Source organism: Oculina patagonica, chromosome 13, assembly GCF_052425735.1.
Source record: "Oculina patagonica isolate OP01 chromosome 13, crgOcupat, whole genome shotgun sequence".
NCBI classification, from domain to species: domain Eukaryota; kingdom Metazoa; phylum Cnidaria; class Anthozoa; order Scleractinia; family Oculinidae; genus Oculina; species Oculina patagonica.
This window is the reverse complement of record NC_135770.1, coordinates 11,601,435-11,629,352: the sequence shown is the minus strand read 5'-3', so window position 1 is coordinate 11,629,352 and position 27,918 is coordinate 11,601,435. Positions and strand designations below refer to the sequence as shown.

At 36.9% G+C, this 27,918-nt stretch overlaps 1 protein-coding gene across 2 annotated transcripts in view; it reads left to right on the top strand.

Annotated features, from left to right (window-relative positions):
* LOC144636144 (uncharacterized) overlaps positions 1–27,918 on the top strand; it is a 33,604-nt gene continuing 5,686 nt past the window's right edge. The window contains exons 1-9 of one of the 2 annotated variants that reach the window (XM_078495280.1): positions 1–67; positions 8,298–8,384; positions 23,402–23,434; positions 23,753–23,899; positions 24,210–24,300; positions 25,177–25,403; positions 25,518–25,670; positions 25,986–26,076; positions 27,527–27,753. In XM_078495280.1, coding sequence (XP_078351406.1) covers positions 8,315–8,384; positions 23,402–23,434; positions 23,753–23,899; positions 24,210–24,300; positions 25,177–25,403; positions 25,518–25,670; positions 25,986–26,076; positions 27,527–27,753 — 1,039 coding nt within the window. In that variant the 5' untranslated portion in view covers positions 1–67; positions 8,298–8,314. Of the gene's footprint in view, positions 68–1,230; positions 1,298–8,297; positions 8,385–23,401; positions 23,435–23,752; positions 23,900–24,209; positions 24,301–25,176; positions 25,404–25,517; positions 25,671–25,985; positions 26,077–27,526; positions 27,754–27,918 lie in introns of those variants that run through there. The other variant, XM_078495279.1, reaches the window with a different exon arrangement.

Here is a 27,918-nt window from a genome sequence, read left to right as displayed (position 1 = left end):
AGTGCACATTTCTAAGGTTCTATTTTTTTTATCTCTGCTATAAAAGCCCAACAAGTTTACGGAAAAGGTAAATATAATAACTGATTTATCATTAGCCAATGAATACAATTTTTGTATTGCTTTTGAATAATAGGCTTAAGCATCCACTAAGCAACATGGTTTCACTCAGTAATGTAATCATTATAGTGCTAAGCTACATACACTTCGTTTGAGGCTGATTTTAGAATATATGGCATAGAGATACATCAATGAAGATGATCACAGCTTAATATTTTCTTTATTTTCGGCCTGTGGCAGGTTAAAGAATGTTATGATATACTGTAGTTAGGAGAAAATATTGATCACTTTTACAAATTTTAAAATTTAAACTTAGACTCATCGACATGTGTTCGTTCGCCTGTGCGCCTCTCGTCCCGCCGACTGCAGTCCACATCGTGCCTCCGTCGCGGGTCGTGTCGTTCTTTTTGTGTCGTTCATTTCACTCATTCTTTATTTGTAGTTTTCAGTTCAATGTTATTCAACACACAAACGAAGGATATTAGCTTTACCCCTAGGTACACCCCTCATTTAACCTCAAAAGATAATAAATGTTTCTATTGAATTCACTGTATGTGCCATCCCCCACGATGGGTTGCATTCATGTTATTATAAAAATATAAACAATGTTACACATTGTGCTTTGCATATTTCATCCTGAACGGCTTGTAACTGAAACTTTTGTAAAAAGGATAGTTACAACCATTATAAACACTCAATGTGCAGATCGTGTCATTGCGCTCATTTCTCTAATCGGTATCAAATTATTTCCTTACCTAAATTAGATTTTATCGGCTGTTTTCTGCGGGTGATATATTTACACTTGGTTTTCCTAAAATAATAAATCAATTAACAAAAAAAGAACCATAGTGCTTTAATTCTGGTTTGTTTACTAGTTTTGACAATTTGAAATTTGTCAAAGTCATAACAGTTTCCACCTTACTTTTTTTTTAAAAGTTAATAGATTAGCCATTGATACACCTTAACGCCATGTCAAATTTTCGCTTCAAATTCTGTAACTGAACCTATTAATACTTTTTTACTGACGAGATAGTGCTGAACATTACAGCCTTATTTCTTTATCTCTGTCATTGTTTGGGATCTGTTGTCACGATAACCTTGTTCATCGCAAAAATATGACCTATTCAATAATTATTTTAACTCCCTGTGGTCGAAAGAGCATATACCGCGCTGCACAAACCAAATTGTCACAGTACGGGGAGTTCTCAGTAGCGTTGAGCTGAACAAGTTTACCAAAAAGGTAAGTGCTGAAATTTTAGCTCGATTTTCAGACATTTATGAAATTTTGAGGTTTTCCATTACTGTAACAGTTTAGCATTTTTGTAATGTGGGTAGACTTACTCCATGCGAAAAAAAACTTTCGTTTCGATATTTTACGTGAAAAACATGGAGGTTTCAATTGCTAACTTAATTTTTCAATGTGTCTTTAATCAGTAAAGTCAAGCGGCTATTAATGCAAGCGCTTTGGCCTCAAGAGTCCTCAGCTCGTGGGATAAGGAGTGAGTGAGTGCTTTGGTACAAATAATTTATTTCATAATATTCGTTGTTCGTTAGACAGTACGCAAAAAAGTTAAAGTTCATTTAGTCCTCAGTGCCGATGCGAAATGCCTAGTTTCATGAGCATTTTTTGTGCCCGGGGGGGGGGGGGGCACTCAAAAAAGTTTTATACGGGGAGGCTCCGCCCCAAACTTTTACCCCTTACCCTTTTATATACCATTTTGACAGAAATTGTACCCCTTTCGTATACCTTTTACTGAAAGAAGGTACCCCTTTCATACACCTAAAAGACATGGCATAGACTTAGAACAGGACGTTTTCTTCTTATTTTCATGCAGCGCTTAATAAATTAAAATAATACAGCCATAAAGTGCGTCTGTTCGAAATATTTTAATTAAAGGCCCTTTTAAAAACCTAAATGACGGATTTTCATACCCTTTCATATACCAAAACTTGTGAAATCCCTACCCTTTTATATACCTGAAGCCTGAAAAAGGTACCCCTTTCGGGCGGAGTCTCCCCGTATAGCCCATTATATGGAGTACCCGGCCGGGTTTTTGTGTTTTGTATCGCAGTTCAGTACAACATGAAACAATAAAAAAATACCCTGAAACCGCAAAAAGTTTGGTTTCATTTAAACGACACTTTTTTGTGGCTTCAGTTGTTTATCAAAGCCCCCAAAAACGCAAAATTTAGTCGACTTTCTGTTGGTGAAAATTAAGCAAAAATCAAGCACGGGCATCACAAAATTCACTGCTCAATTATCTACAATGTAAGAAGGCATCTACGAGTTTTCATGGCAATGCAATTATATAGTTTTTCAGCCAATTTATAAATTGCGCTAATTCGCTCACTTTATTAGAGAAAATCGAGGAGCCATTTTTGGACGCGGATTAAGTAATTTCAACTGGCTATCTCTTAATTATTTTGCGCAAGGCACCCAAAATAACGCGTGTATAATTTAGGTATTTTAGTGCAAAGTTCAAAGCACTGCTGACTACCAACCAATCATTTTAGCCTGATGACAAATTAAATTAGCTGATGATTTCCTTTTTACTTGTAACATGCCCGCTTAAAGGGACTGCGCCACGGCTGAGTTTATTCAATTTCGCCGAATACTCGCAATCAAACTTAATATTAGCCAAGAAATTATCGCAGGATCTAAATGACATGTGGAGTCGGATCTAGTAATACTGAGAGGCTATCTCATGTTTTCGTTGACAAATAAAAGGATTTAAGCCAATCGAGGATTTGTAGTTCGCTTAAAATGGTAAGATACCAGTAAACAAGGAACCAATTTTTTTTCGCTGCAATATTTTATTTATTACACTTACACTTATTAAAATCTTTATTTGTTCTCTGTAATTTATTTTTCAATACAAAACTGGTTAAATACCCAAATGCACTTTCGCGGGAATTGAGATTCGCTAATTCGCTAAAAATTCGGACGGCAAAATTTTCGTGATATTTGATTTTCGCGTGTGGTGTTAAGGAAAAAGAAACAATACCAAAACGGAAAGCGAAAGTAACAAAGTACAGATAATGTTACACCCATGCGAAAATAAAAGGCATTAGAGGAGCTCAGTGGTAAAAATATAAACAACGAAATACAATGTATTCTTTTGAATCCGTAGTTTTTTTTGCTCATTTTCCTGAATTTAGCTTCCTTTCAGCGAATTGAAAAGATGCGAAGATTTGTCGTATGATCCCGAAATTTCGCCTATAGGTTTTTAGTTCAGCACCCCGATCCTCTCTACAAGTGTGTCAGGCTTTTGCCGATTTCGGTCTTTTGTTTTTTAAAGCTGTACAAGTAATACCAATTCCATACAATAATTTGAAGTCGTCGAGGTTAAACTGGAGTTCCTTAACAAACAGTTTTCAATTTTTGGTTTGAAGCTTGTTTTATCTCTGCATGTTATACAAATGTGGCGGCAGCAAGTTTAAAAGTTAATATGGAAAAAAGCAAATTTATTTCAGTTCAACTTCTTGTTTGACCCCTATTTGCGCCAAAAATGTTAAACTTACTTATGTGGAGTTTTTCCCTGAAGGTTTGTAACTGCGGTGAATTTTCTTTTTATTTCTTAAATTGAATTGAGATTGATACAAATTGAACTAAATATGATCTACTGTGATGTGTAAGTGAGAGTCGGTTACAGGAAAAGCCGAAGAGCAATTTGTTTTAATTAAAAGAAGCTCAAGTAAAATTTCCAACTGAATAAAACAAATACACCCCTAGGCAGTCCCTTAATTGAACCTTAAAAGCTAATAAATGTTTCTTTAGAATTTGCTGAATGCGCCCTCATCCACGATGGGTTGTATTATTTCTTTCTGTCAATAAACTGTTTCTCATTGCGTTCGGTTTCTTTTCAACTGACAAGTTTATAACACGAGTTATTATCATAGGCCATCAAAAAATAATTGATGTTATCGTGCGATCTTCTTTATTTCCTAACTTGGGCTATCGGTTATTACTATTTACATGAAAATTTATTAGTATCAACTATGGTTTGTGCCTGTGCGATATTTATGTTGTTTCACGCAGCGCTGAAATAGTAGAAATTAATCAAAAAAAGGAGAACTACAGGATTGTAATTTACTTGTTTACCATTCATAAAATTTTAAAATTTGTGTTTAGTCTAGGCAGGCAATTTCGACGTTGAAATTTAGAAAAAAAAAAAACGAATAGGTATAAATTAATACCAATTAATTTCAATTTTGTAGTGAACTTTAAAGAAAAGAAACTTCTTTTGCTTCTGAGATAGAACCGAACTTTACAATATCGTACTCTTATTATAGGTCTGTTACCACAATAACGTTGTTCTATCGCAGAAATATGACCAATTTATTAAAAACGTATAACCCTCTGTGGAGAAACATATACATAAACCGCGCTGCAAGGATTCGAATATTCAGTGCAAGGTCGAGTAGTACTTAACGTTAAACTTATCAAGTAAGGCCCCGTTAACACGGGTCCGGACAAATTTTTGCACGGACAAAAACTTGCACGGTTCCACCTTGCGTTTACACGGGACCGGCGGAACTGGACGAATTTTTGAACGGCTAAGTGTGCAAATTTGGGACCTGAAAAAAGCAGGTCAACTTTTTGACCGGCACGGTTCCATATTTCGTACGGACTCGTGTAAACACCCGAACCGTGCAACTTTTTGCTCAGTTAGCGCTGTTAAGGCCTGAAATCTAGTTATGTTTTGCCTGGTTGCTTATCGAAAATGAAAGATTTTGTTCCATTTTGTTAAATTTAAGATAAAAGAAGCAAAAAGGTAGATTGCAGATATGAGGAGACGAGCGGCAGCAGCATGCATCGCTATTTTGGCCGGATTAGCTAGGCTTTTGCAGTACACGTTGCTGAAAATGGCTATTGTTTCCGATCTTCTTCATCAATCGAGGCATCTTACACATTTGAATTTCTTGGTAAGCATGTACAGCTTACGAAACAACCAACCGAGGAAAAAGTCACGGGCCAGAAAGCCAAAGCCAAAGTTTTTGTCTGCCGCCTTGTTTTATTTATCGCGTACTGCATCAGCTGCAACATGATTGGCTTAAAACATTAGCGATAACCAATCACAACAGAGACGTAAAAAAGCCATTCAAATGCCGCGCCTGGTCTAAAATTTGCACCGATCCGTGTAAACACCACTGCAATCTGTAACAGAATTTGCACGGATCCATGTAAACAGGCGGTCCAGGAACAAAATTCATCCGTGCAAAAATTTGTCCGGACCCGTGTAAACGGGGCCTAAAGCTGACCAAAAAAGGTGAGTGATAAAATACTTGTTCCATTGCCGTCAGCAAACGAATGGGGATGCGGGGTGGCGCGGGTGGGCCTCGCCTCCCCCAAGTGGCCCGGGTTCGTTCCCGGACCCGGCGTCTATGTGGGTTGAGTTTGTTGTTGGTTCTCGTCCTCGCTCCGGGGTTTTCTCCGGGTTCTCCGGTTTTCCTCCCTCCCCCCCTTCCTTCTGTTGTCCTGTCTTGCCTCTGCTCGCCTGGGGTCCTCGTCCCGCGTTGACTTATTGTATCATTACAATGTAGTTACTGATGTAGTTTTCCATCATTCATATTCGTCGCTTCACCATAAAAACAATTTCTAGAAAACATGTTTTTGAAAACACAAGTTTTATGAGTAGCCTATTTCAATGCAAAATGCTAATTAATGAGAAAATTTAAGTGCTTTCGTTCGGGTGTAACAGCTTTGTTCCATTAAATCCGTTGTTTGTTGTGCATTACGCGACAATTAATAAATCAGCGTTAAAGGTAATTCAATCTTTACGGCTGTGACAGCCGGGGAAGCTTTGTTCGTTTTATCGCCATTTAACAGCTAGAACCTGAAATAATGGTAAAGAACTTGGACATTTCTTCGTCTTTACAGAACATCTCTTCAACTCAAAACCAACCAAACTAAGGTGGCACAGTTATTTATTAAACTGGCAGGTCCGTCCCGGCTTTTTAAAACACTTTAAACAGCGATTAAATTTCAAATTCTGAAAGAGAAAGAAGAGAATCGCACTTCCTAAAATAAATTTAAATTTTCGTAGTGTGACTAGTATTATTCCCAAGCTGCAAGAAAATCGTCAGGAATTTGAAACGCCTACCAACAACAAGCTAAAACTTGGATAGCAAAAGCACCCGACTTCCTCCAAAATTTTATACCGTAAGAAGGAAACAGGCGGAAACTTGCTGTTCTAGCTCCTTATATACTGCTTTATTTAGTTATTCTTTTTCTTTTTTCATGCTTTAGTGCCTAACAACCTCATATATATGTGAAAATTACCTTTTTTCTCAGCGCGAATTTTTTTTAGTTATACTGATTAAATTGACAAATTTTGGCATTAAGGAGGCTCGATGTAGTTTTTTTAGCCCTAGGGTGGTCGTTTTGAAAATAAAAATTATCTAGGAAGCCAATGTTCGATTTTTGCCAAAATACACAATAATGATCAAATATGACTAAAGTTTAATTTTTTACTGGTCACTTAGTCACAAAGGTTACCATAGCAACGATTTTTGTTTCCTTTTGTTTTCAAACAAGCCTATTTTTCTCGAAATCTAGATTGACTTTTAGTATTCATTTTTTGATATGCTAAAGATTAGTAGATTAACTAACTGTTGACAGAATTTTAGAAAAATATGTAAGAGCGTTTTCAAGTAAATCAAGAATGAAATTTTCAGCAAAAATCCGTTTTAATGTAAAATAGGTCCTTTTAAATTGTTTCGTAGTATTTGAACGCAGTTATTCAAAACGAAATATAATACTTACACCATCAAAGACCATTAACTAAAAGCGAGAGAGTTTTTGCTTTAATTTGTTAAAATATATCGGCTGCCAATTATAGGTAACTACAAGAAGTTACAAAAAACTTCGTTCTTGATTAACTCTAAAACGCTCTTACAGATTTTTCTGAAATTTTGTCTACAGGTAGTCAATCAACTATACTTTAACGTATCAGAAAATGAATACCAATTGTCAATCTAGATTTCGAGAAAATCAAGCTTGTTTGAAAACAAAAGAAAACGACAACCGTTGCTATGGTAACCTTTGTGACTAAGTGACTCGAAAAAAATAAACTTTAATCATATTTAATCATTATGGTGTATTTTGGCAAAAATCGAACATTGTCTTCCTAGACAGTTTTCATTTTCAAAACGACCACCCTAGGGCTCAAAAAACTACATCGAGCCTCCTTAATATATGTTTGAAATGTAATGCAAATCAAATTTGTTTAGTAATAAAGCGTGTCGTGTTGCCGTTGTTGTTGTTAATGCCAAACAAATGCTAAAATTTATGGTTAGCTAAAATAAAATATTTAGTTCGATTTTCTAAATCATTCGGCATAAAACCATCCATCTAGAATGATCCTTTAGACGTTTACGCAGAGGTTTTTAGATATCAGCCCTTAAAAGAGTTTTTGGTGAGTACACATCTATGCGACAGCTGAGACGCTTGTAAGTGTTACCCTCGCTCCATTATACTTACCTCGACCTTGATTACACCAGGATTATAGGACAATTTTAAGAGCAATTCGCTTGTTTGGGAAAAATATGGCCTGTTTTACAGCAAGTGGCATTTTTCTTTTCAATACAATACAAATAAAGAAAGAAAAGTGTACAAGGGCAAATAAATAAATGGAATGAAAAAGAATCAATGCGCGCTTTACAAAGTTCTACACTGCTTAGCAACAAAAAATAAGCACAAAAACAGTATAGTACAAAAAGGGAAGGAATCTATATGATGGCATAAAAATACAAGACTGTTGGAAACATATCCAAGGCAAGTGGGGGTGCAAAATGGAATGTCAGGGGATACAAGAGTTGTCTTTAGGAATTTGGACCTTGTTAAATGAAAGTGTTCAAAAGTCCCCATTTCTTCAGAAGGGGTGTAATTTTTTAATATCTTTATTTTATTGTAGGTAAGTTTAAGAAATCGCCGTAAACCATCTGTTTGGGGGATACCTTGTTTTTGTATGGTAAAGCGAAAAAATGTCTGGCAAGAAGGCAACAGAAATCATTGGATTTATCAATGGATAAATCATTGGACAGTTAAAAAAATTAACTCTTTGATAATTTTCTTTTAATTTTTAAAGCACCAGCATTTACAACTTGGAAAGAAGCTAGAAGTTACAGAGCTCAGTACTCACATAGCGATTGAAGCGTCATAGCTTAATACCCACGTGGTATCTAGAAATTTACAAAACATTACTGTTACGTTTACTGTTGTGATTTAAAATCTGCAGGTTGTTTTATTACCGCGATGAAGTTTCCTGTGTTTTGTTTGACCATTGTGCTGATTGCAGATGTGTGCAGAGCTGGTCCACTTGCAGGTAAAATCAATTCAATTTTGTTTTTAATTTTCTGTCGACCTCATTCATGATCAGTTGGTTATACGGACAAAGTGTGATAATACCTTATAAAAAAATAGGGCCCCAATGGGTCCATGTGTTTTGCTGCTAGAGCAAAGTCTTAGGGAACATGTTGATGAAAGACAAGTGAGTCGAGATTGAAATCCAACGTCTTTTATTGTCTGTCACTTGTGTGCAGGTTAATAATTGCACTATATTGTAGTCACTTTGTGTTAATTCAATCCTGATAATTTTACTGATCAATGTTATGTTGAAATCAACAACGGAAAGACGGCGTTGAACGTAACGCAAAGTTCATTTTGAAAGCGAAAGTTTAAAAATAATTATTATCATTCGTCAGTCATCCCTTCACGCATGAACACTCGTCGAATTTCAGTGTCTTCACAACAAGATCGGAAGATCGATAAGGACCAATTTTTGATTCTGCGAAAGTTCGTTTTCTTAAAGTTTTAGAAATTTGTGAAGTTGGAGGATTCACTGAGGACTGCGTAGCCGAAGATGCAGTGGCTCGCTGGACATCAAATTCTATTTTTCACGGCGTTTAATTAATCTTCCGCACAAAATAAACATGTGGCGCCAGCGCGTCTGGCAGTCAAAAATTCATTTTTCAAAAAACTTTCCCTTTCCAGCTATTTTAGCGGGGCTTATACTATAGTACCTACCTGTCAGTCGTAGAAAAGCTGAAATTTAAGGATGAACTGTTTATTAAATGAAGACCGTATTATTTTTTAATAACTAGTAAACAAACTGGTCGCCACGCATTTAAACACGAACTGACGAATGTTGCATCTGATGCAGTGAATCTGGTGAATGAGAACTTCCTTTAATATTTCTTTGTTTTCGACGGTGTGCACCACTGAATAAGTTTCTTTCCCATTGTGATGTTACTAGTATTAATTCGTTTAACGCGTTCCAAACTAAAATGTGGCATTCCAATTTTGATAAATTTAGAGAGAATGACGTAAATACTCTGAAAATTACTCATTTTTACTAGTAAAATTTAAACCTAAGTCGGAAAATGGTTTTTGTGCGTTGCAGAAACTCGTGTTTCTTTTGAAAAAAGTCAAAAACCGGCCAAAAATGATTTGTGCAATTTTCGCGGAAAAGCAAAATTACCACTTTATTTAAAGTAATATTTTCATCATTTGCCCTGAATCCAAATATTACGCTAAAATTAAGAAGAAAGACAACTGTGTTTGCTCGGAAGTACAAAATTCTTCCGAGTGGATTTCTTTATTACAAATAAGTCCTCACTAAAACTTTCAGAAATTCTAAAAACGATCAAGTCCTCACTAAATCTTTCAGAAATTCTGAAAACGAACAAGTCCTCACTAAAATTTTCAGAAATTCTGAATACGATAAATCTCTCACTAAAACTTTCATAAATTCTGAAAACGATACAGCTCTCACTAAAACTTTCAGAAATTCTGAAAACGATACAGCTCTCACTAAAACTTTCAGAAATTCTGAAAACGATACAGCTCTCACTAAAACTTTCAGAAATTCTGAAAACGATACAGCTCTCACTAAAACTTTCAGAAATTCTGAAAACGATACAGCTCCCACTAAAACTTTCAGAAATTCTGAATACGATAAAGCTCACACTAAAACTCTCAGAAATTCTGAACACAATAAAGCCGTCCCTAAAACAGAACTTTTAGAAATTCTGAACACCCTTAAGCCCTCATTAAAAAATATATTAATTCTAAGATAAATTTTGATGACCCTTAAGATCTCAATGTCCCTAATGACCCCAAAAAGAGTTCAAAAATTCTAATCTTTCTAATAATCTAAATCGAAAGTTCAAACATTCTGAGAACATTTTTTTAAATCCAACCTTCTTTTACTGTAAGGAGAATAAGATATCCGATCTTTCAACAAAACCTACAAGCCTTGTCCCTTTTGACATAGTCCAACTTATTTATATTCTGTGCATAAGAACAGTATTTTAAAACAATGAGCTTGTGGCAGCTACATGTACATGTACTTTACACAGTCATGCATGTCAAAGCATATTCAAAATAAACCTACTACATGTGCACATTTAAATTATTATCATTTATTGTAATGTCACAAACCACTATTGTCATCAACCCAGTGTCCAGCTCCTTGGGTCATTCTGTAGACTTGACTTTCCCTTTCCAATAACTCAGCTTCACTTCCTTAATCTTTCACAACAGAAAAGGTTTACAGCCACTGACTTTTCATCTTAATATTCTCCAGATGGACAATGACAGTTTCAATAGGATTTCATGTTGCTGTGGTGGCCTACATATCTAAACCTGAATTAAAGAGGCATGCTGTAGTTATTTGCATGTCACAAATAAAAAATAGTAGTAGTTACAAATGACTGGGTTTATTTAGATGTGAACTTAAACTTATTTTTGTTCTAATTCATTTTCATAAATCAGAGCTAAAAAAAAGCTTGAGTCAGAAATACCATACGTCATTTATTACACATGAATTTTATTTTGAGCATAAATATCCATTTATGCTCAGTAATAACAGAAAAGAAATAAAAATGAAAACTAAAACCATAAGCAAATCATCACTAAGAGAAAAAAAAACATTGAAAACCCTAGTGAAAATGCAAATACAAATGAAAATCGCTGAGCCATCTGAGTTTCCATACACAACAGTGTTGACTGAAGCCGCGTTTACACGATAGAGAAAATTGGGTATGGACCCGTCAAAAACTTGGTCCGGACCTGACCATTTTTGTAGAGAAACAGTCAAATCAAAACGGGGCCTATGGCCTATGGCCTATGGCCCCGTTTTGATTTGACTGTTTCTCTACAAAAATTGTCATGCAGGTCCGGACCAATTTTTTGACGGGTCCGTACCCAATTTTCTCTATCGTGTAAACGCACCTTGAAATACATTTTTTTTTAATTTATTTAAAATTTAGCCTGTGTACAGCCATCTCGCTCTGCAAACAAAAAATCGCGGAACGGACATCTGTGTTATGGTGTTCTTAATTGTGTTCGGCTGTGGGCGATTTTCCCGGAATGTGTGGAAAATGATCTGATTGGCACTTATACAAAAACCATTCATAATTTATGTGGGTGATAGCTTGTCGCATTCTAAATTATTTCAGCCTATGGCGAGCATTCAATCTGTACAGCCTTTTGCCTCTCACTTGTTTGTGAAGGGCAAAATTAGACTTGCCACAAGTCGACCTCACGAGTTTTCACAGTAAATAAGCAAGCAAAGCGAGCCTTTTAGGGCGCAAAGCGGCTGTGCGAGTGACGAAGTCGCCATTGGTCGACTTGTCTCGCTTGAAGGGTTTCCAGCTCCGGTTGGAGCAGACACAAAAACATCTCTCCCAGAAGGATAAACTTCTATTGTTTTTCTCTGGTAGTCAAGCAAACTTGAATAACTGGTGGCCTTGAGAGCATCATCTATCCTTTCGAAATTGACCCTATGTTGAAGGTTTGACCGCAAGTCACATCTCACTGCGCTTAATCCCTTGTGATTGACTCTTCTGTCCAAAGGGCTTCTCTGATTGGCCTACGCTCAGCGACCCATTTTTGGGTCGCTAAAAGTGACGCGATTCAAGTATGAAAAGTCATTCGTCCCAGCGCGCCATAATAAACAAGACAAAGGACTTTATTGAAAGTCTAGGGCAAAATATGCAGTACAATGTATCATTTAAAGCCAGGACAAGTTGGAAAGAGCAATAGTTTTGTGAAGACTGTGGTCTACATGTAGAACATTTCTGCACTGTAGTTTGAAACCCTTTGTAAGGGCCTATTTACATGGAGGTGGGGCACCCCAGGTAGTTGAGGTAACCCGCCTAGGTGGGGTAACCTGCCTGACCATATAAACTCTCATTTTTACTTGATCGCGTTTACATGATAGGTGGGGTCGGTCCTCCTAGCCGGGGTCGTGTTTTGCAAGGTAAACGTTTCAACGTGACGTAAACTGTCTACCCAGGGACGACTCATCAGGTTAATCTGAAAGTGCGGTAAATGCAAACTACACAAACATGGCTGCCTACGGCTTTATCTACGGCTGCAAACCCGGCGAGATTTTCCTATAGCTTTATCTGCCCCAATGTGGAACGGCAGTGCGAAAAGATGCTTGAAGAATTTAAAGTGAAAGTGAAGCATCAAGCGTAGGCCCGAGCGAGTCTCATGCTTCGACTATAAACAACAATAACTTCGACAACTGCTTCTACTTCTAATACTTTGCCTAGTCAAATAATCGGTCGAAAGCACAAGATGAGAGAAATAAACCGTAAATATAAAAGATTACAAAACAAAATGCGATTTCAATGGAATTTTTTCGTGGCCAATCTGGCTTGCTCTTTACAAAAAAAAGTCATTGTATAGCCTTCGATTTTCCCAAAAACGAATTCGGCTCTGAAGTTCAGTTATCGAGCCTATGAAACCACAAAAAGGAACGAGAGAAAATAATATACAAAGTCATTTTGTCTGTTTACATGCTAACCTCGTGTAAATGTCATCCCGGGATCCCGAGGTGATAAGACTGCATGTAAATGCGAGCTAATTTTCGACCACGGCTGGGCCGGTTTCCTTTACCTACCCGGGGTCCCCCACCTCCATGTAAACAGGCCCTAAATGTGCCACATAGTCTTTCGTTAGTGCTGTTTGTTTTGGATTTAATAATTGTGATACCTTGATGTATTGTATGAATGACACTATCTTTGTCTGGTTTGCCTGGCTTCGCCAAAATTTTTTGTAGCTTTACTTCGAGAACGAAAAAGGTTGGTTTTAGAGATTTTTTTCTGTAAACATTTTGCTCCTTGGATTTTATCAATCTAGTGCTTTGTGTTCGAGCTCGATGATGTTTTTATGTGTTATATTTGGAACCGCATGATTCAAATCCAGTCAACCAGACACACAGATTTATGAAAAATTTAAATTAATGACGATTTAAATTTATGGACGCCATAACACAGACTTTCCCTTCGCGATTTTTTGGAGCGGAGTGGGGCAACTGTACACAGACTAAGAGTCTTTATAAAGAAACATTTACATGCACATGTAGCCATGGCATGTTCAGTACTGTCATCCAGCAGAAAAGGGCTTATGTTCAGGGGGAGGGGAGGAGCTTATAACCAGATATGTACATGTATAACCAGGGGGGCTTACTGTACATTAAAAACCCATGAGTAAGAACCTACTCCACGTTAGCCTAAGCAGATTCTTATCTAAATGGCAATTAACACAAATTTGGGATATTCAGGTTCTAAATAGGTTATTGTTTTCTGAAAAAAAATTACATTGATGCATATAGAACTTTTAGTGGTATTCAGAAATTTGCATACCACATACCGGTAATTGCTTACGGTATGTAAATACTGTATAAAGCTCTTATCATTCAGAATATGACATTGCAGTGTATATACAATTGTACATGCAAAGTAATGCTTTATCCAAAATTAGTTCCAAAATGCATGTTTCCAAATTTGACGCTTAATAGGTTATTATAAAAATGGTGTCTTATTTGCAATTGTTAGCCTAACAGGCTGTTATACAGTGTATGTTAGGTTCTTATTCACAGGTTTTTACTGTATAGCCAGAATTTTACAGTATGAGCTCATACCAAAGGCAGACAATCCTCTATGTTTGAGGTCGCGTGACATGGACATCACTCATAGGCATCATTATTTGTGAACTTTTGTGTGATTTTATGAGGTTTTTATTCCTTGCTAGCCATCACCGCCCCCAACAAAAGCACATAAGAGAAAGAGACAGTCTCTTTCGCTTACTTATGTTGGGGGCGGTGACAGCTAGCGAGGAATTAACGGCCTTAAAACCTCATAAAATCACAAAAGTTCACAAAACGATAAAAGGTAAGTGAACTATATTTATCTCGCTTACAGCAGATCAACGTTTGTGATTGAAAGATGCAAAATTCAGTATTTTATGGAGCATTTCTTACAATGACTCAAGCCGAGATCGATCAAGTACAGTGAACGTGTGAGATCAAATAAATGTAGTGGGTACTGTGATGCCTTAATAATTCATGTTACGCGGCCTCAAATACAGAGGATTGTCTGCGTGCCTGTGCCCCGGGGGGGGGGGGGGGGAGGGGGGTACTCCCTATAATGGCCTATACGGGGAGGCTCCACCCGAAAGGGGTACCTTTTTCAGGCTTCAGATATACAAAAGGGTAGGGATTTCACGAGTTTAGGTATATGAAAGGGTGTGGAAATCTGTCATTAAGGTTTTTAAAACGGTCTGTTATTAAAATATTTCGATCAGACGCAATTTATGCCTGTATTATTTTAAATTATTTTAAAGCGCTACACGAAAATGACAAGAAAAAGTCCTGTTTTAAGTCCACGCCACGTCTTTCAGGTATATGAAAGGGGTACCTTTTTTCAGTTAAAGGTATACGAAAAGGGTACAATTTCTGTCAAAATGGTATATAAAAGGGTAAGGGGTTAGAACTCGGGGCGGAGCCTCCCCGTATAAAATTTTTTTGAGTACCCCCCCCCCCCCCCCGGGGCCTGTGCTCATACATGTACATTGCCTCTTACTCAATACAGCAATCTATATCTCTGAATCGGTGAATTCCAACATAGCTAATCGATATTTAAAAATCAATTAACTAGTTCAAGAGTTCAATGAATTTAAAAGCTTGAATACCGTATTTACTCGAATAAGCGCCGCCCCCGATTAAGCGCCGCCCTCGAATAAGCGCCGCAATTGGGACAAAAAAGTTAATAAGCGCCGCCCCCGAATAAGCGCCGCAGCCCCGATGCGGCGCTTATTCAAGGGATTCCGTTTAACTAAAAACAGCACTACAAATCAATTCTTAAACAAACTGGGACATTTCTTTCCATCAAAAGCGATGTTTTGCAGTTTAATGTGTTTGTTTTTCCGCTTGCCCATAAGTTTTCTATCCAACATTTTTACAATATGTAGTTCTCTGGTAGTTCTGTATATGTTGTGAAAGTCGCGAACTTTGCCAGGACAGCTAGCACCACTTCTCTCTTCAGCAAGAGACGAATACTGACAATCAAAAGACGCTATTTTCAATTACTGTAAAATATAAGATTCCTTGTGGCGTCCAAATTTTAAATAAGCGCCGCCCTCAAATAAGCGCCGCCCTCGAATAAGCGCCGCACTTGAAGCGCGAAAAATTAAATAAGCGCCGCGGCGCTTATTCGAGTAAATACGGTACACATATACATCAACTGATAACTGATAACATTGCATGCATTATATCGATCTCTCTGTCCTTTCGGTTGATACCTGTCGTTTCGTCAACAAGTACCGTGTAGTTTCGCAAAAGGGCAGTTTCAAGGAGCGTTAGGTAACACTAGGGCGATTTCAAAATATCTGGCAATTTCATATGTGCTGAAAGGCTTGCCGAAAGCTAAAGGAACGAGGAATTAGAGATTACAGGCACTTACAGGTTGGCGAAAAGACGAGTAACAAAAAATACATTTTCTACTCACCTGTATGCATTGTGATTAAGAAGAGACTTCTATCCCTCACATTTTCGAAAACTTAAGCATGTACACTGAGCAATAGATACGTAATTCCTTCGCCATATAATTGCAGAAACCTTTGCCATCCGTATAAACTTTGATCAGTTTGATCCCAATGATCCGCCCCCTAAAAAACGGTCATTCTTGAGTCTGCAGTTGAATTCTCCAGCGGATTTCTCTGGCTTAACCAATCATGGTACTCTAATCCTCCCTCGTGACTATTGAATTCGTTGAATCGTTTCGTTTTCGCCCGCTCGATTTGAATTATTCTGCTGCTCGTTCAACACGGTTTGTTTACAAAACTGTAAAGCGTTTCTTATAGTATTAATCACGTTTAGGATAACAGATAATGCTTTATAAATCTTGTGTGAAATGGAAATAGTGAACAGAAGCTTGGGATTCTTGGAGCCGATCAAAGTCCTTGTGCTTTGAAGTGTCAGTAGAACACCATGTCAGTCTTGGTCGTTTACAAACGTGTTTTGGTGAGTAGAGCTTTTATATGTACATCTCCTTAAAACCAACCAGAGCTTTAAGCTTAGGTTTAGTCTTTCACGTAACTGGCGGCAGAGGCAATCACTTCATTCACACAAACTACATTGCTCAAATATTCGACCATTGTATTATCCGCCATTTTGTCGCACAAATAGTCGGAATGATTGCAGAAATTTGAGAATACCCCACCACTTCATTTACATGCGTCGGAACGCTTTGAGAACGAGGTATAACTCAATAGGCACTTTTCCCGAGGAGCGATTGCAGAATAGGGAAGATATCTGTTTACAGACATTGTCTTTGTTTTTTAAATGTCCAACAAGTTGAACAAAAGAACTCTTTGTTTCGCTAGTCAATAGTTTTCTTGTTGGCACATAAATAACATTTTAACTCTGATTAGAATTACTTTGAAACATGTGATTGGTCGAGAGCAATCAGACAATATACAGTAGCATGTGAACTTGACATGATAACCCAATATCTGCAGCAGATATTGGGTTATTATGTTGAGTTCCAAGTCCGCCTACATGTAGTTTCCAAGCCCCTCATCCCTGCAATGTTTGCGCTGTCAAACTTTTGAAAGTATGACTGAGCGAATCGCCTTTGTTTCCAATGAGGAATTGAAAGTTTTGATCGAGAACAAAGATTCTAAAAACACTAAGAAAACAGCAAAAACAAGTGTAAAAAATCTGAATGGTTATTTGAGGGAGAAGAACCTGGAGGAACCACATTATGTTAACTAGTGTGCTTATTTTGAATTAAAGCCATTTTGCATCAGATAAAAGTCTTCGTTTGCAAATTGTTTTAAAACGTACAATAAAACAATTATTGAATTCGGTTTTCGCATGATATCATGAATTAACACAGATCTCGGTTTTGATAATTCACGATATCATGTCAACCTCATCCAATAATTGCTTACAGGGCTGGAAATAATTTTCGAACATTGAACGGTCAAGATGTCCGGCCAAATCCATTTTAGCTCGGTCATACCTCGTTTCTGCTCGGACAAAAATGCAACATGTAATTTTCCAATAATTATTAAATATATGTAAAAATATAACACCTTCCGCCTTAAGAAATAACATTCCGTTTAAGTAAATTCCTTTTCACTACAGGTTACGAAACTGCACTGTTGACTGTGGAATTTAGATTGCCGTCTGGACTCTATTTTTTGCTTTGCTGATAAGATTGAATGAATTGCTCGTTACATATACGATGTTGCTTACCTCAGGTCGGAACCGTACGTTACAAAAACAGTTTAAATTTTTAAAATTTCTTTTATCAATAGTCTTTTTTTCAAATCTATTTTCTCTTGCTTTTATGGCAAGAAAACCTTTCGTGCAGAAGGTGATTTGATTAAGCGAATATATTTTCACGTCTATAAATACTGCAAGCAGTTGAATGAAAAACCGTTTTGTTTCCATGAATGAGAACCGTTTTCAAATAGTTAATACATGAAAAATAGCAATGAGATCAGAATTCAGTAATTATTAAAGCGGGTTTGCATTCTAATAACTTATCTGTTTCTTTTTTGCAAGTTCAAATTTATGCAAATTTCGTGTGAAATGTAATTTGACTCCACACTGTCTTGTTTTCATGTTCATGAATGGTGAAAACAAAATTGTTTCTCCGGCTCCTTATTTAAGAAATGTGTATTTTCGTGGATGAAACCCTGTTTCACTTGAATTGAAAAATCAATTGCTGACTGCAATCTTATTTAATTTTCCAAGTTTTAAAGTAATTTTTTGTTGAATGAATGAATGAGTGATGCAAGTGTCTGGCTCATGTCTAGCTCATTGTATTTGTCTATTGGCTTCAAACTTTGCAAATAGCACAGTAATTTTCAGTGCTTGGGGTCGCTAATCATCATTTTCAATGATTTTACAAAAGTCTTGTGGTATCCTTTTTGGAATTTTAAGTTTTTGAAAAAAATCTAATAATGTCACTTCCGGATTGTTCTCATCAATAGATGTAGATTTCAGATTTCACGTTGCGTTTCCCAGCGATTATTAAAACAACAAGCAGCTAGAAGAACATTTTCAATGGCTTCAGACTTGAAAACGACAAAGTATATTCCCCTACACTATTAGTAGAAAATAATAATTCCAAACTTGCGACCGCAAAGAAAGTTTTAGTCGCCAAAGGAAAAAAAAAATAGTTACAAATTCGACCGCATCAGTCCCAACTTTGAGCCCTGTAACTATTATAAATATTGCAAAGAAGTCAAAGATTGTTTTAATCATAGTTTATAATATAAATTGTACCTTTATATTTTGAGCTTTGGAACTATATTAATCGTTTAATTCTGTGCAGGAGGAAACGGACAACTTGGGAAAATATTTTAATTTGAGACCGCAACACGCGAATTGTAAACAACAGTTAATTCGATCAGTTCCTTTTTTCGGTTGGAAGTTTCGCAATACAGCAAGGTTTATACACTAACAGAAGGTAGACAACAGCATTGAAAACTAAGTTTGTTTCAATATTACCATTATTTTCGACTTGTGACCGGACAACATGACCGGCAAGGCGAACATTTGACCGGTCAAGTCCCCAATCAGGCCGGACATTGTCCGTTGACCGGCCGTTATTTCCAGCCCTGGCTTACCGGTAATACATGTAGGTGATGACAACGATATCTTTGCTATACCCCGCCTCTTCATTTACATGTGTAGGAACGATTAGGGCCTGTTTTCATGGAGGGAGGGTGCCCTGGCTAACAGAGTTACCCGGCTAGAAGGGATGAAACATAGCCCGCCTTTATATACAAAATTCACAGCCCTTCAGTTCTACCCGCGCGTCACAGTGTTAGAAAACCTTGTATAGCTCCAAACGATTGAAGAAAATTATGGTTTTTGAATTACAGTACATGTAGGATATTATTCCTACAAAAATTTCGAATTTTGATTTAATAATAAGCTGTTGCCGAAAGAAATATTTACCAACCTACAGTAAAAAGAATTTGATGTAATTTCGGTTAAAGAGCACTGTTTTGGTCAAGAATTTATACATTTTATGCCGTAAACTTCAAAATTAACTTAATTTTAGAACACATGCAAAGACTTATCCCCAGCAAGCCGTGATAGCCCAGGCATAACGGTTTACATGGCAAAAGGCTATCCCGCATAAAAGGGTGCCCTGGGCAAGCAGGCCGAGTGTCCCGGTAAGGCGTTAGGTGGGTTTCCTGTCTAGCATGTAAATGCTTCAATGGATTTTTTACAGAAACTTATGAAAAGTTGGCTCACCTACATGTATGGTAGCTCTTTTAGCTTGGCACGCGACTTCGATGCAAACAGGCCCTAATAATTCTTTAATACTACGTGTTAATTACCTAAAGCTACATGTAAATGTGGAATTCATTTGCTTTTTATATTTTTTCAGGTTAAAGTAACACAAGAAAACACAGAAAAAGTACAAACAACAGTTTTATATGACTGCAGCAGTTTTGCATCTATTCAGAAAACAGCAAGGAGCTAAGTCTGATTTTAAACAACTATAAATTCATACATGTATGCCAATCAAAGGTATCAGTTTAGGCATGTTAGAATTGAACCTGGGGCATTTGTGACAGTGTTATTCTTGTAATATATGACTTGTAAAAAAAACTTTCTAAAAAGTCTGCATTTCAATATCTGTGAGTATGCCTAGAGTGTACAAAGCCTTCCTATAAAAATTCTGAGTTTGTCTCTAGTCAGTGATTCCATACTATTTTTACAAAGCACTTGGGGATTCTGGATCATTCCAAGATATGTAAAAACCTGCAAGTAAGAACCTAAAATTTAAAAACAGGTTCTTACTTTCTAAAGTTGATTAAAATGTTTGCTTTTGGGAAAAATAAGTTAAGGTAGGACAAGGCTTTACTGTACATGTATACAATGTCATGTTGTGAATGATTAGTGCTTCATTTTTACAGAAACACTTGTCAGATATGCAAATTCAATACACAAATAATAGGAGGAATATCACCCTTAAATTAATATTCTATAAGCAACAATGAAATTTAACCTACTAGAACCTAAATAGCTTAAATTTGTGTTCACTACCATTTATGTAAGAACCTGTTTAGGCTAACGGTAACCTGGAAAAAACTAGGTTCTTACTCACAGTTTTTTACTGTACAACTGTATTCCTAGGATTTTCTTTTTTGGTTGAGGAGCAGGGAATGGACTTTTAGAAATTCTAAGCCAGAGAGAACAATAGTAGATTGTGGAAGCTCAGCATGAAATTTTGAATTTGGAATCTGCCATTCACATTTCTTTCATGAAATTTGGCAATAAAATTCATGGTAACAAAAAGTGATCCCCCATTTGAATGAATATTTTCATACATGTTATACAGGTCATGTACAAACTGTAGATAAACAAACTCCATTTGATGTTAAAATATGCAGTGACATTTGTTTCGTGAAGCAAACAATCTTTTCTAAGTGAAGTTTGAAGAAAAATGTGCCCTCTTATGAAAGGCTGATGTCCAAGATTACAGTAATATCAGTGCATGTTGCAACTCGAAAAATGGTTTTATACCTATATTTGGTCAAGGAAACATTATTTATTAGGGATAGTCAGGGAGTTTTGTGAGCTAATGTCTGTTCATCTTTTGGGTTTATTTACCAGTACATTGTACATGCATTTCACAGTTTACATAGTAATATTATTACCTGTAGCTAGGACACTAGGTTACAATACATGCAATTCTCCAGCACTAAAACAGCCTGTTTGCAGGCTTCCTTGTAGAAATAAAATTATGTACATGTATAGGCCAAAAGGGTGAAGGAATAGAGCTGAGCATGGTCTCGGGGGAAAGATTATTTGTCCTATACTGAAGAATTCTGGTTATAAGCCCCTTTGCCTAAAAGCTTCCTTGTTATAGACCCAACCTGGAACTTCCAGAAAGGAAAAAATAAATCCGGCTATAAGACTAAGGATACAAGCCCCCAGTGACAGTGCTGAACAGAGCTAAATGTTGCTTTATTTTCACTTTATGACTTCAAAACATAACTCGTGAACTTTGTCGTGGATCATTTGAAATGTTACAAAAAAAACTATATTTTTTATTTCACCTAATCACCCAGAAACCATAAGCCTCGCAATTTGTAAGCCCACCCAAGACTCCTTACGAATTGAGTATGCCCAGGGCTTACAACCAGAATTTTACAGAACCTTATTAGGAAGCCTGTCCATAGACTACATGTAAAATATAGGTGGCATTTTGTTTAAATGTGTGCAGCAAAAATAAAAACTTTTGAAATGTTATTTATGTGCCTATAGAAATCATTGCTTACAATGGGTTATTCGACTTCTACAAGCCTGTTCTTTTATTTGAAGGGTTGGGTTGAGGTGAATATTATTTATCTTTAGATCTCCTCCTGGCTTCACAAAATTTAAATTTAATTTTGGGGGCATCAGAATTTTTGAAACTTTTTTTAGGTCCTCAAGGGTGTCAGAAATTCTGTAACAGAATGTATGAATTTTTTAGTGAGTTATTGAGGAGTGTTACAAATTCTGAAAGCTAAAGTTTTTTTTCAGAATTTCTGAATTTTTTAGTGAGCTCTTCAGGAGTGTTAACAATTCTGAAAGCTTAACATTTTTTCAGAAATTCTGAATTTTTCAGTGAGCTTTTGAGGAGTGTCAAACCTTCTGAAAGTTTAAGTCTTTTTCAGAATTTCTGATTTTTTTGGTGAGGTCTTGAGGAGTCAAAAATTCAGAATTTCTGAATTTTTAGTGAGCTCTTGAAGAGAGTCAAAAATGTTGAAGGCCTAAGTATTTTTCAGAATTTCTGAAAATTTTTAGTGAGTTCTTGAGGGGTGTCAAAAATTCTCAAGAAGTTATTGAGGTCTTGAGAGGTACAAAAGGTAACGTGGCGATTTGTCGGAATAGGGAAAAAGTTATGTCTTAAAACCCTGTACTTGACGGAATGACAATTTTCCTCAGTGCAATAAGGCCATATCGTTCGGAATAACAAATTATTTCAGCAGGTTATGGTAACTTTGAGCGGAATTTTTCTAAATTGGAACGCCACATTTTAGTTTGGAACGCGTTGTTTCTAGCTGTCTTTTATATAGCTCGAATACAGCTACAATTAGCGGTGCAGCCTACCAGCATGGTATATTCCTTTCCAGCTGTCTTTGCGTGACAAGTTACACGTTCATACATTTTATTTTAAAATATGAAGTTCAGAGTTAATACAGTACTAGTATGCTGTAGACAGTGTAGACAAGGTGAGGGTAAGTTTATTTTCAAAGCGAAAGTTTACAAACTGTGCACTAACCGGTCCTTTGGAGAAAATATTTATGACCTTCGGCGAGGTTCCAAGTCTTCGCTCTTTTCGTAAATGATGAAAACTGCAGAATAATTTTCTCATAAAACTGGAGTGGTCGCGCCACAGTTTGTTTTCTTTCCCAATGCGATATACTTTTAAATCGGTTTTCTGTTTTCCAACGTGTCCAACGTGGTTTGCGTTCGAATACTTTGGCCCGTAACTTCGAATGCGATCAGCGCTACGGTTCATTGGTTTCGATTTTGTTTGTTCATGGATTTGATTGACATCGGTAGTTCAGATTTCTCCTCTGTTACGGCACTTACACCTTACGGCACTTACCACCTTACGGCACAAACTTCAGCTCTCAATGTGTTTTGCTTGCAGCCATTGCGGCTGCAGCAAAACACAAAAACGTAGATGTTGAAATCATTGTGTCATTAGCGACCTTCAGATTGGACTACGAGTACGAGATTGATTACGAGTACGACTTTTCAAACCAAATTCGTGTGCTTCATATAATCACTTATCACACCAATTTTATCCCTAACGTTTTTTTATGTGTTAGTCAGAAACAGGGAAGAGTTAAAGTTTGGGGGATACAATCGTGTCGAAATTCCAAAGTTGTACTCGTACTCGATCTCGTACTTGTAGTCAAATCTGAAGGTCGCTATTGTTAGTGCGCCAATAGGCCCCCTTATCTGGGTGGTCGGGGCGTGCGTAATGTGAATAACTGGGACTTTTGTTCTATTCACTTCAGAGCTTCTTGCACGAAGGCGCCGAGGCGAGCAAGGTAAAGTCCTTTACAAAATTCTACCCTGTGAGAATTCTCAAAAACTATAAAGAAATATTGTGATAAGGTTGAATGAGAAATTAAAAGACAACATCGTGTCACTCGCGGGTTTTTACTGTAGCTGTTATTGCATTCCGAGTGGTTTGACATACAGCTGAGGTGAAAGGGTCATTCTACATTGTTTTAACCGATGTCTTGACCCTCAAAAAAGAATATCTTATCGCAGGCTCAACTGCAATAACAGCTATTGAAACGCAAAAGAAAAGTAATAAAGAATAATCGAACCGATTAATTTTGATAATGTTTATATCCTTGTAGCTGTGGATATTAGTATCCGAAGTGAAGGTTGCAATGATCCTGATAAAACGGCAGACACCTGTGGTATAGCGTACATCAAAGTAGATGGGGTTGAACAGTCACCGAAAGGCAGGGGACACAACGTTGTTGTTGTGGACCTTACAACAGGTAGTATATTGTTTGAGAGTTCAACAGGAGTCCAGATACACAATAGTTTTCAGACACACGAAGTATTTAACTAGGCCTCTTTCTAAGAGTGAGCAAAATGCTGCCACTTTTTTATATTTTCCTTTATCTCTACTTCATATGGCATTTGTCTGTCTCTGTTTTTGTTTGTTTTGTACGTTCGTTTGGTTCAGTTGTACGTTTGTTTAATTTCCAATATATATCCATGTAATTTTTTATGTGCATTTTTTTACTTCATAGAACCTAGCACTAACTGTATACTATCAAACAAATGTCTTTTTCCTATTTGTAGGAAAAGTGCTTGATAAAAGATCTTTTGACACTCACGGAGATGCGGCGGCTGGTAACAACTTGAGAGACCATCTTAATTCCATAATAGGACAGTAAGTAACACAAAAAAAAATGTGGGGAAGGGGAGCAATGTCCATTGTGATCCCATTGTTTCCTTCTTAGTGTAAAAACGCCAGTGGGGAGCAGGGATAGGGCAGTGGTGAGAGCGCTCGCCTCCCACCAATGTGGCCCGGGTTCGATTCCGGCCCGGTGTCATATGTGGGTTGAGTTTGTTGTTGGTTCTCGTTCTTGCTCCGAGGGATTTTCTCCGGGTTCTCCGGTTTTCCTCCCTCCACAAAAAAACCAACACTTCTAAATTCCAATTCGATCGGGAATACACGGCCCCACAAGCTAATAGCTTTAATCCTTACCGTGTCTAAATAAAGGTAAATTTTTATTTTTTTTATTTTTACGAAGAAAAAGGTATCAAACGTAACGTTATGTCCCACAAGAGGTTATGGTGTTGTTAGGCGTAGTTTTGAGCACGTGATTGTTGAACGTACCTTAAAACCAGAAATACCTCACATCTATAATTATCTGAACTCCATTCAACTCCACTCATCATTCCTAAATCCTGAGGTAAAAATTCAAAGTTACACTTGCTATTTCAGGCGGGAAGGTTCTAATAACACACGAGTAAATTTGAAGACTTATCAACCGCCGTAACTGTATACACAAAGAAACAACATGTTAAAATGAATTACTTTATAGATCACGTACAATGCTAATTAATCATCAGTACTGAACTTTTTCTTTTGAATCAAGTTTTAAATATTGTCTTATTGTTATTCATTTATTTATTTATACTTATTTATATTTTACTTATTTAATTGATGTAAAGCTGTGGTAATATTTTCTCAAGTACTATAAAATGCAATTTTCTTCCTTATCTCAGAGTTTCACAAATGATTATCTATTTGTCACTACAGTAAGGCCGTTTTGGTCGCCATTCAAGACGAAGGTTCGAGATATGTAGCACCAGCAATTGACGCTCTCAAGAGACTGGGCGCCACTGCTCCCATCTTGACAGACTCCCGAGGATCATTTGCTTTTATTGGGTATGCAGGAGTGGCGAAACCATCATGGATTACACAAGACCAGCAAAATAGCGCAGAGGGACCGAGCGAGGTTTCTGCAAAAATTCCACTCTCACCAAGTACGTAAGATTACATTTATTCTAAATACCCTGCACCACAATGGAAATGATTTTGTGGAAAATGCTAGCTAAAAAAATTAAGTTGGCTTCTGATCATTTTTTTTTACCTTGTAGGCCCCCCTTTGGATATTAGTATCAGGAGTGAAGGTTGTAATGATCCTGATAAAACTGTAGGCACCTGTGGTATAGCTTACATCTATGTAGATGGGGCTGATCAATCGCTTCACGGCAGGGGACACAATGTTGTTGTTGTGGACATTGCAACAGGTAGTCTATTATTTGAGAGTTCAATTAGAGTCAAGATACACAATAGTATTCAAACACACGACTTTTTTAACTGAGCTTTTTAAGGGTGAGCAAAATACTGCCACTTTTTCATCTTTCTCTTTATCTCAACTTTCTAGGGCATTTGTCTGTTTCTCTGTTTTTGTTCTGTTTTGTTAGTACGTTTTCTTAAGATGTACATTTGTTTTATTTCCAATATATATCTGTTTAGTTTTATATGTGCATTTTTGTTGCAATATATAACCTAACAAAAAACTGTAATACATCAGAAAAATGTTTTTTTTTACCTCTATGTAGGGACAGTGCTTGATAAAAGATCTTTTGACACTCATGGAGATGCAGCGGCTGGTAACAACTTGAGGGACTATCTGAGTTCCATAACAGGACAGTAAGTAACATTTAAACTATTTCCAACATTGCTATTCATCAGATTTTTTTTATTAAATGTTTCCTTGTGAACCCCTAAAGATGATTGCACAAGTGTAGCAATCATTTGAATCTTACGGTGTTGTAAGGTGTAGTTTTGAACTAGTTAGTGCCTGTTGTTGGGGTCGTTATGATAAAATAATTAGATGTACCTTCAAACTTAGAATTCCTTTATCTTGGGACTCCAGTAAACTCCTCTTCCTCATTCTTAAGTGCCGAGAATAATGCACCCAGCAGGAAATTTCAAAATTTTACCAACCAACGACTTTATGCATAAAAAACAATTTATTATATATAAAGCGATAATTTTAAGCAATAAACCTTGCAAATAGAATTCTATATTTGCTATATTTCACATGTGCTTTGATTTAATAATTGTGATTCCGGGCTCGGCCGCTAAGTAATACTGTTGCACCGGATGTATTGTACGAATGATAGTGTCTGGCTTTGCCGAAAACTGTTGTAGCTTTACTTGAAGAACGAAGAAGGTTGGTTATTAGATTTTGTGCTGTAAACGTTATGCTTTTTGCATTTTATCGATCAAGCGCTTTGTTTCTTGAGCTCGATGATGTTTTATCTCCCGTGTTTGTTGTGTTATATTTGGAATCGCATGATTCAAATTCGGTCAACCGGATATCCGATATAATAATTTATGTGAAATTTAAATCGATAACAGCAGGACACTGGAACACGATTAACGTCGCCAAAACACAGACGTTCCCTCCCCGATTTTTTTGAGGGGAGCGGGACGGCTGTACACAGGCTACCTTTGTGTCGATGCTTGCTAACATCAAACGGCACGAGACCAAGTTCATTCAACAAGGTAGAAAAGCTGCGTATCGTGACGTCAATGAGCGATATGACACTCGCAAGAGTGTCATAGGGAATATACGCCACTCCGGTCCCGGATGGAGTGGCGTATGGAATCAACGAGTGGTTTAGTTCCCAGTAAAACACTCTCCTCCATATAATAAAAGAGGTTACGCTATACGATTGCCTGCTATATATAACAGGCTTTCAAGTGCACTGTTTAAAATGCCATAACAGTTCACTACTTACAATACATTTGCAACACACTTATTGAAAGGCGTTAAAATGCGCTACTTTATACAACAATTACAATGCTAATAAATTATTACTACTAAAAGACTACTAACTTTTTCTTTTGAATCTAATTTTGAATATTGCCGCATTGCTACAATAATAATCTTTCATTAGCTCAATTATCCATCAATCCATCCTCCTTATTTATTTACTTATTTTTTTTTTATTTACTTATTTCTTTGATGGAAAGCTGTGTTGAGATTATATCTACTGTGAAGTCCACTTTTCGTCTAAAAGTGGCAAAATATTGAAAAATGAGCGTGGCAGTTATAACAGTTTCACTAGTGATTGCCTGTTTGTCACTACAGTAAAGCCGTTTTGGTAGCCATACAAGACGAAGGTTCGAAATATGTGTCACCAGCATTTGAGGCTCTCAAGAGACTGGGCGCCACTGCCCCAATCTTGACAGACGTCCGAGGATCATTTGCCTTGGTTGGGTATGCAGGAGTGACGAAACCATCATGGATTACACAAGACCAGCAAAATAGCGAAAAGGGGCCGAGCGAAGTTTCTGCAAAAATTCCCGTCCTACCAAGTAAGTAAGATAGCAAGAGCTTAAAAAAATGTAAGGGGGCCAATTTCCTGAAGAAAAGGCTTACTTTTCCGATAAAATTGTTATCATTGATATTGTTATTTTAATCACGGGCTGTCCTAAAATCGCCGTGACTGGTGAAACCTTTGATCTATATGCAAATAATAG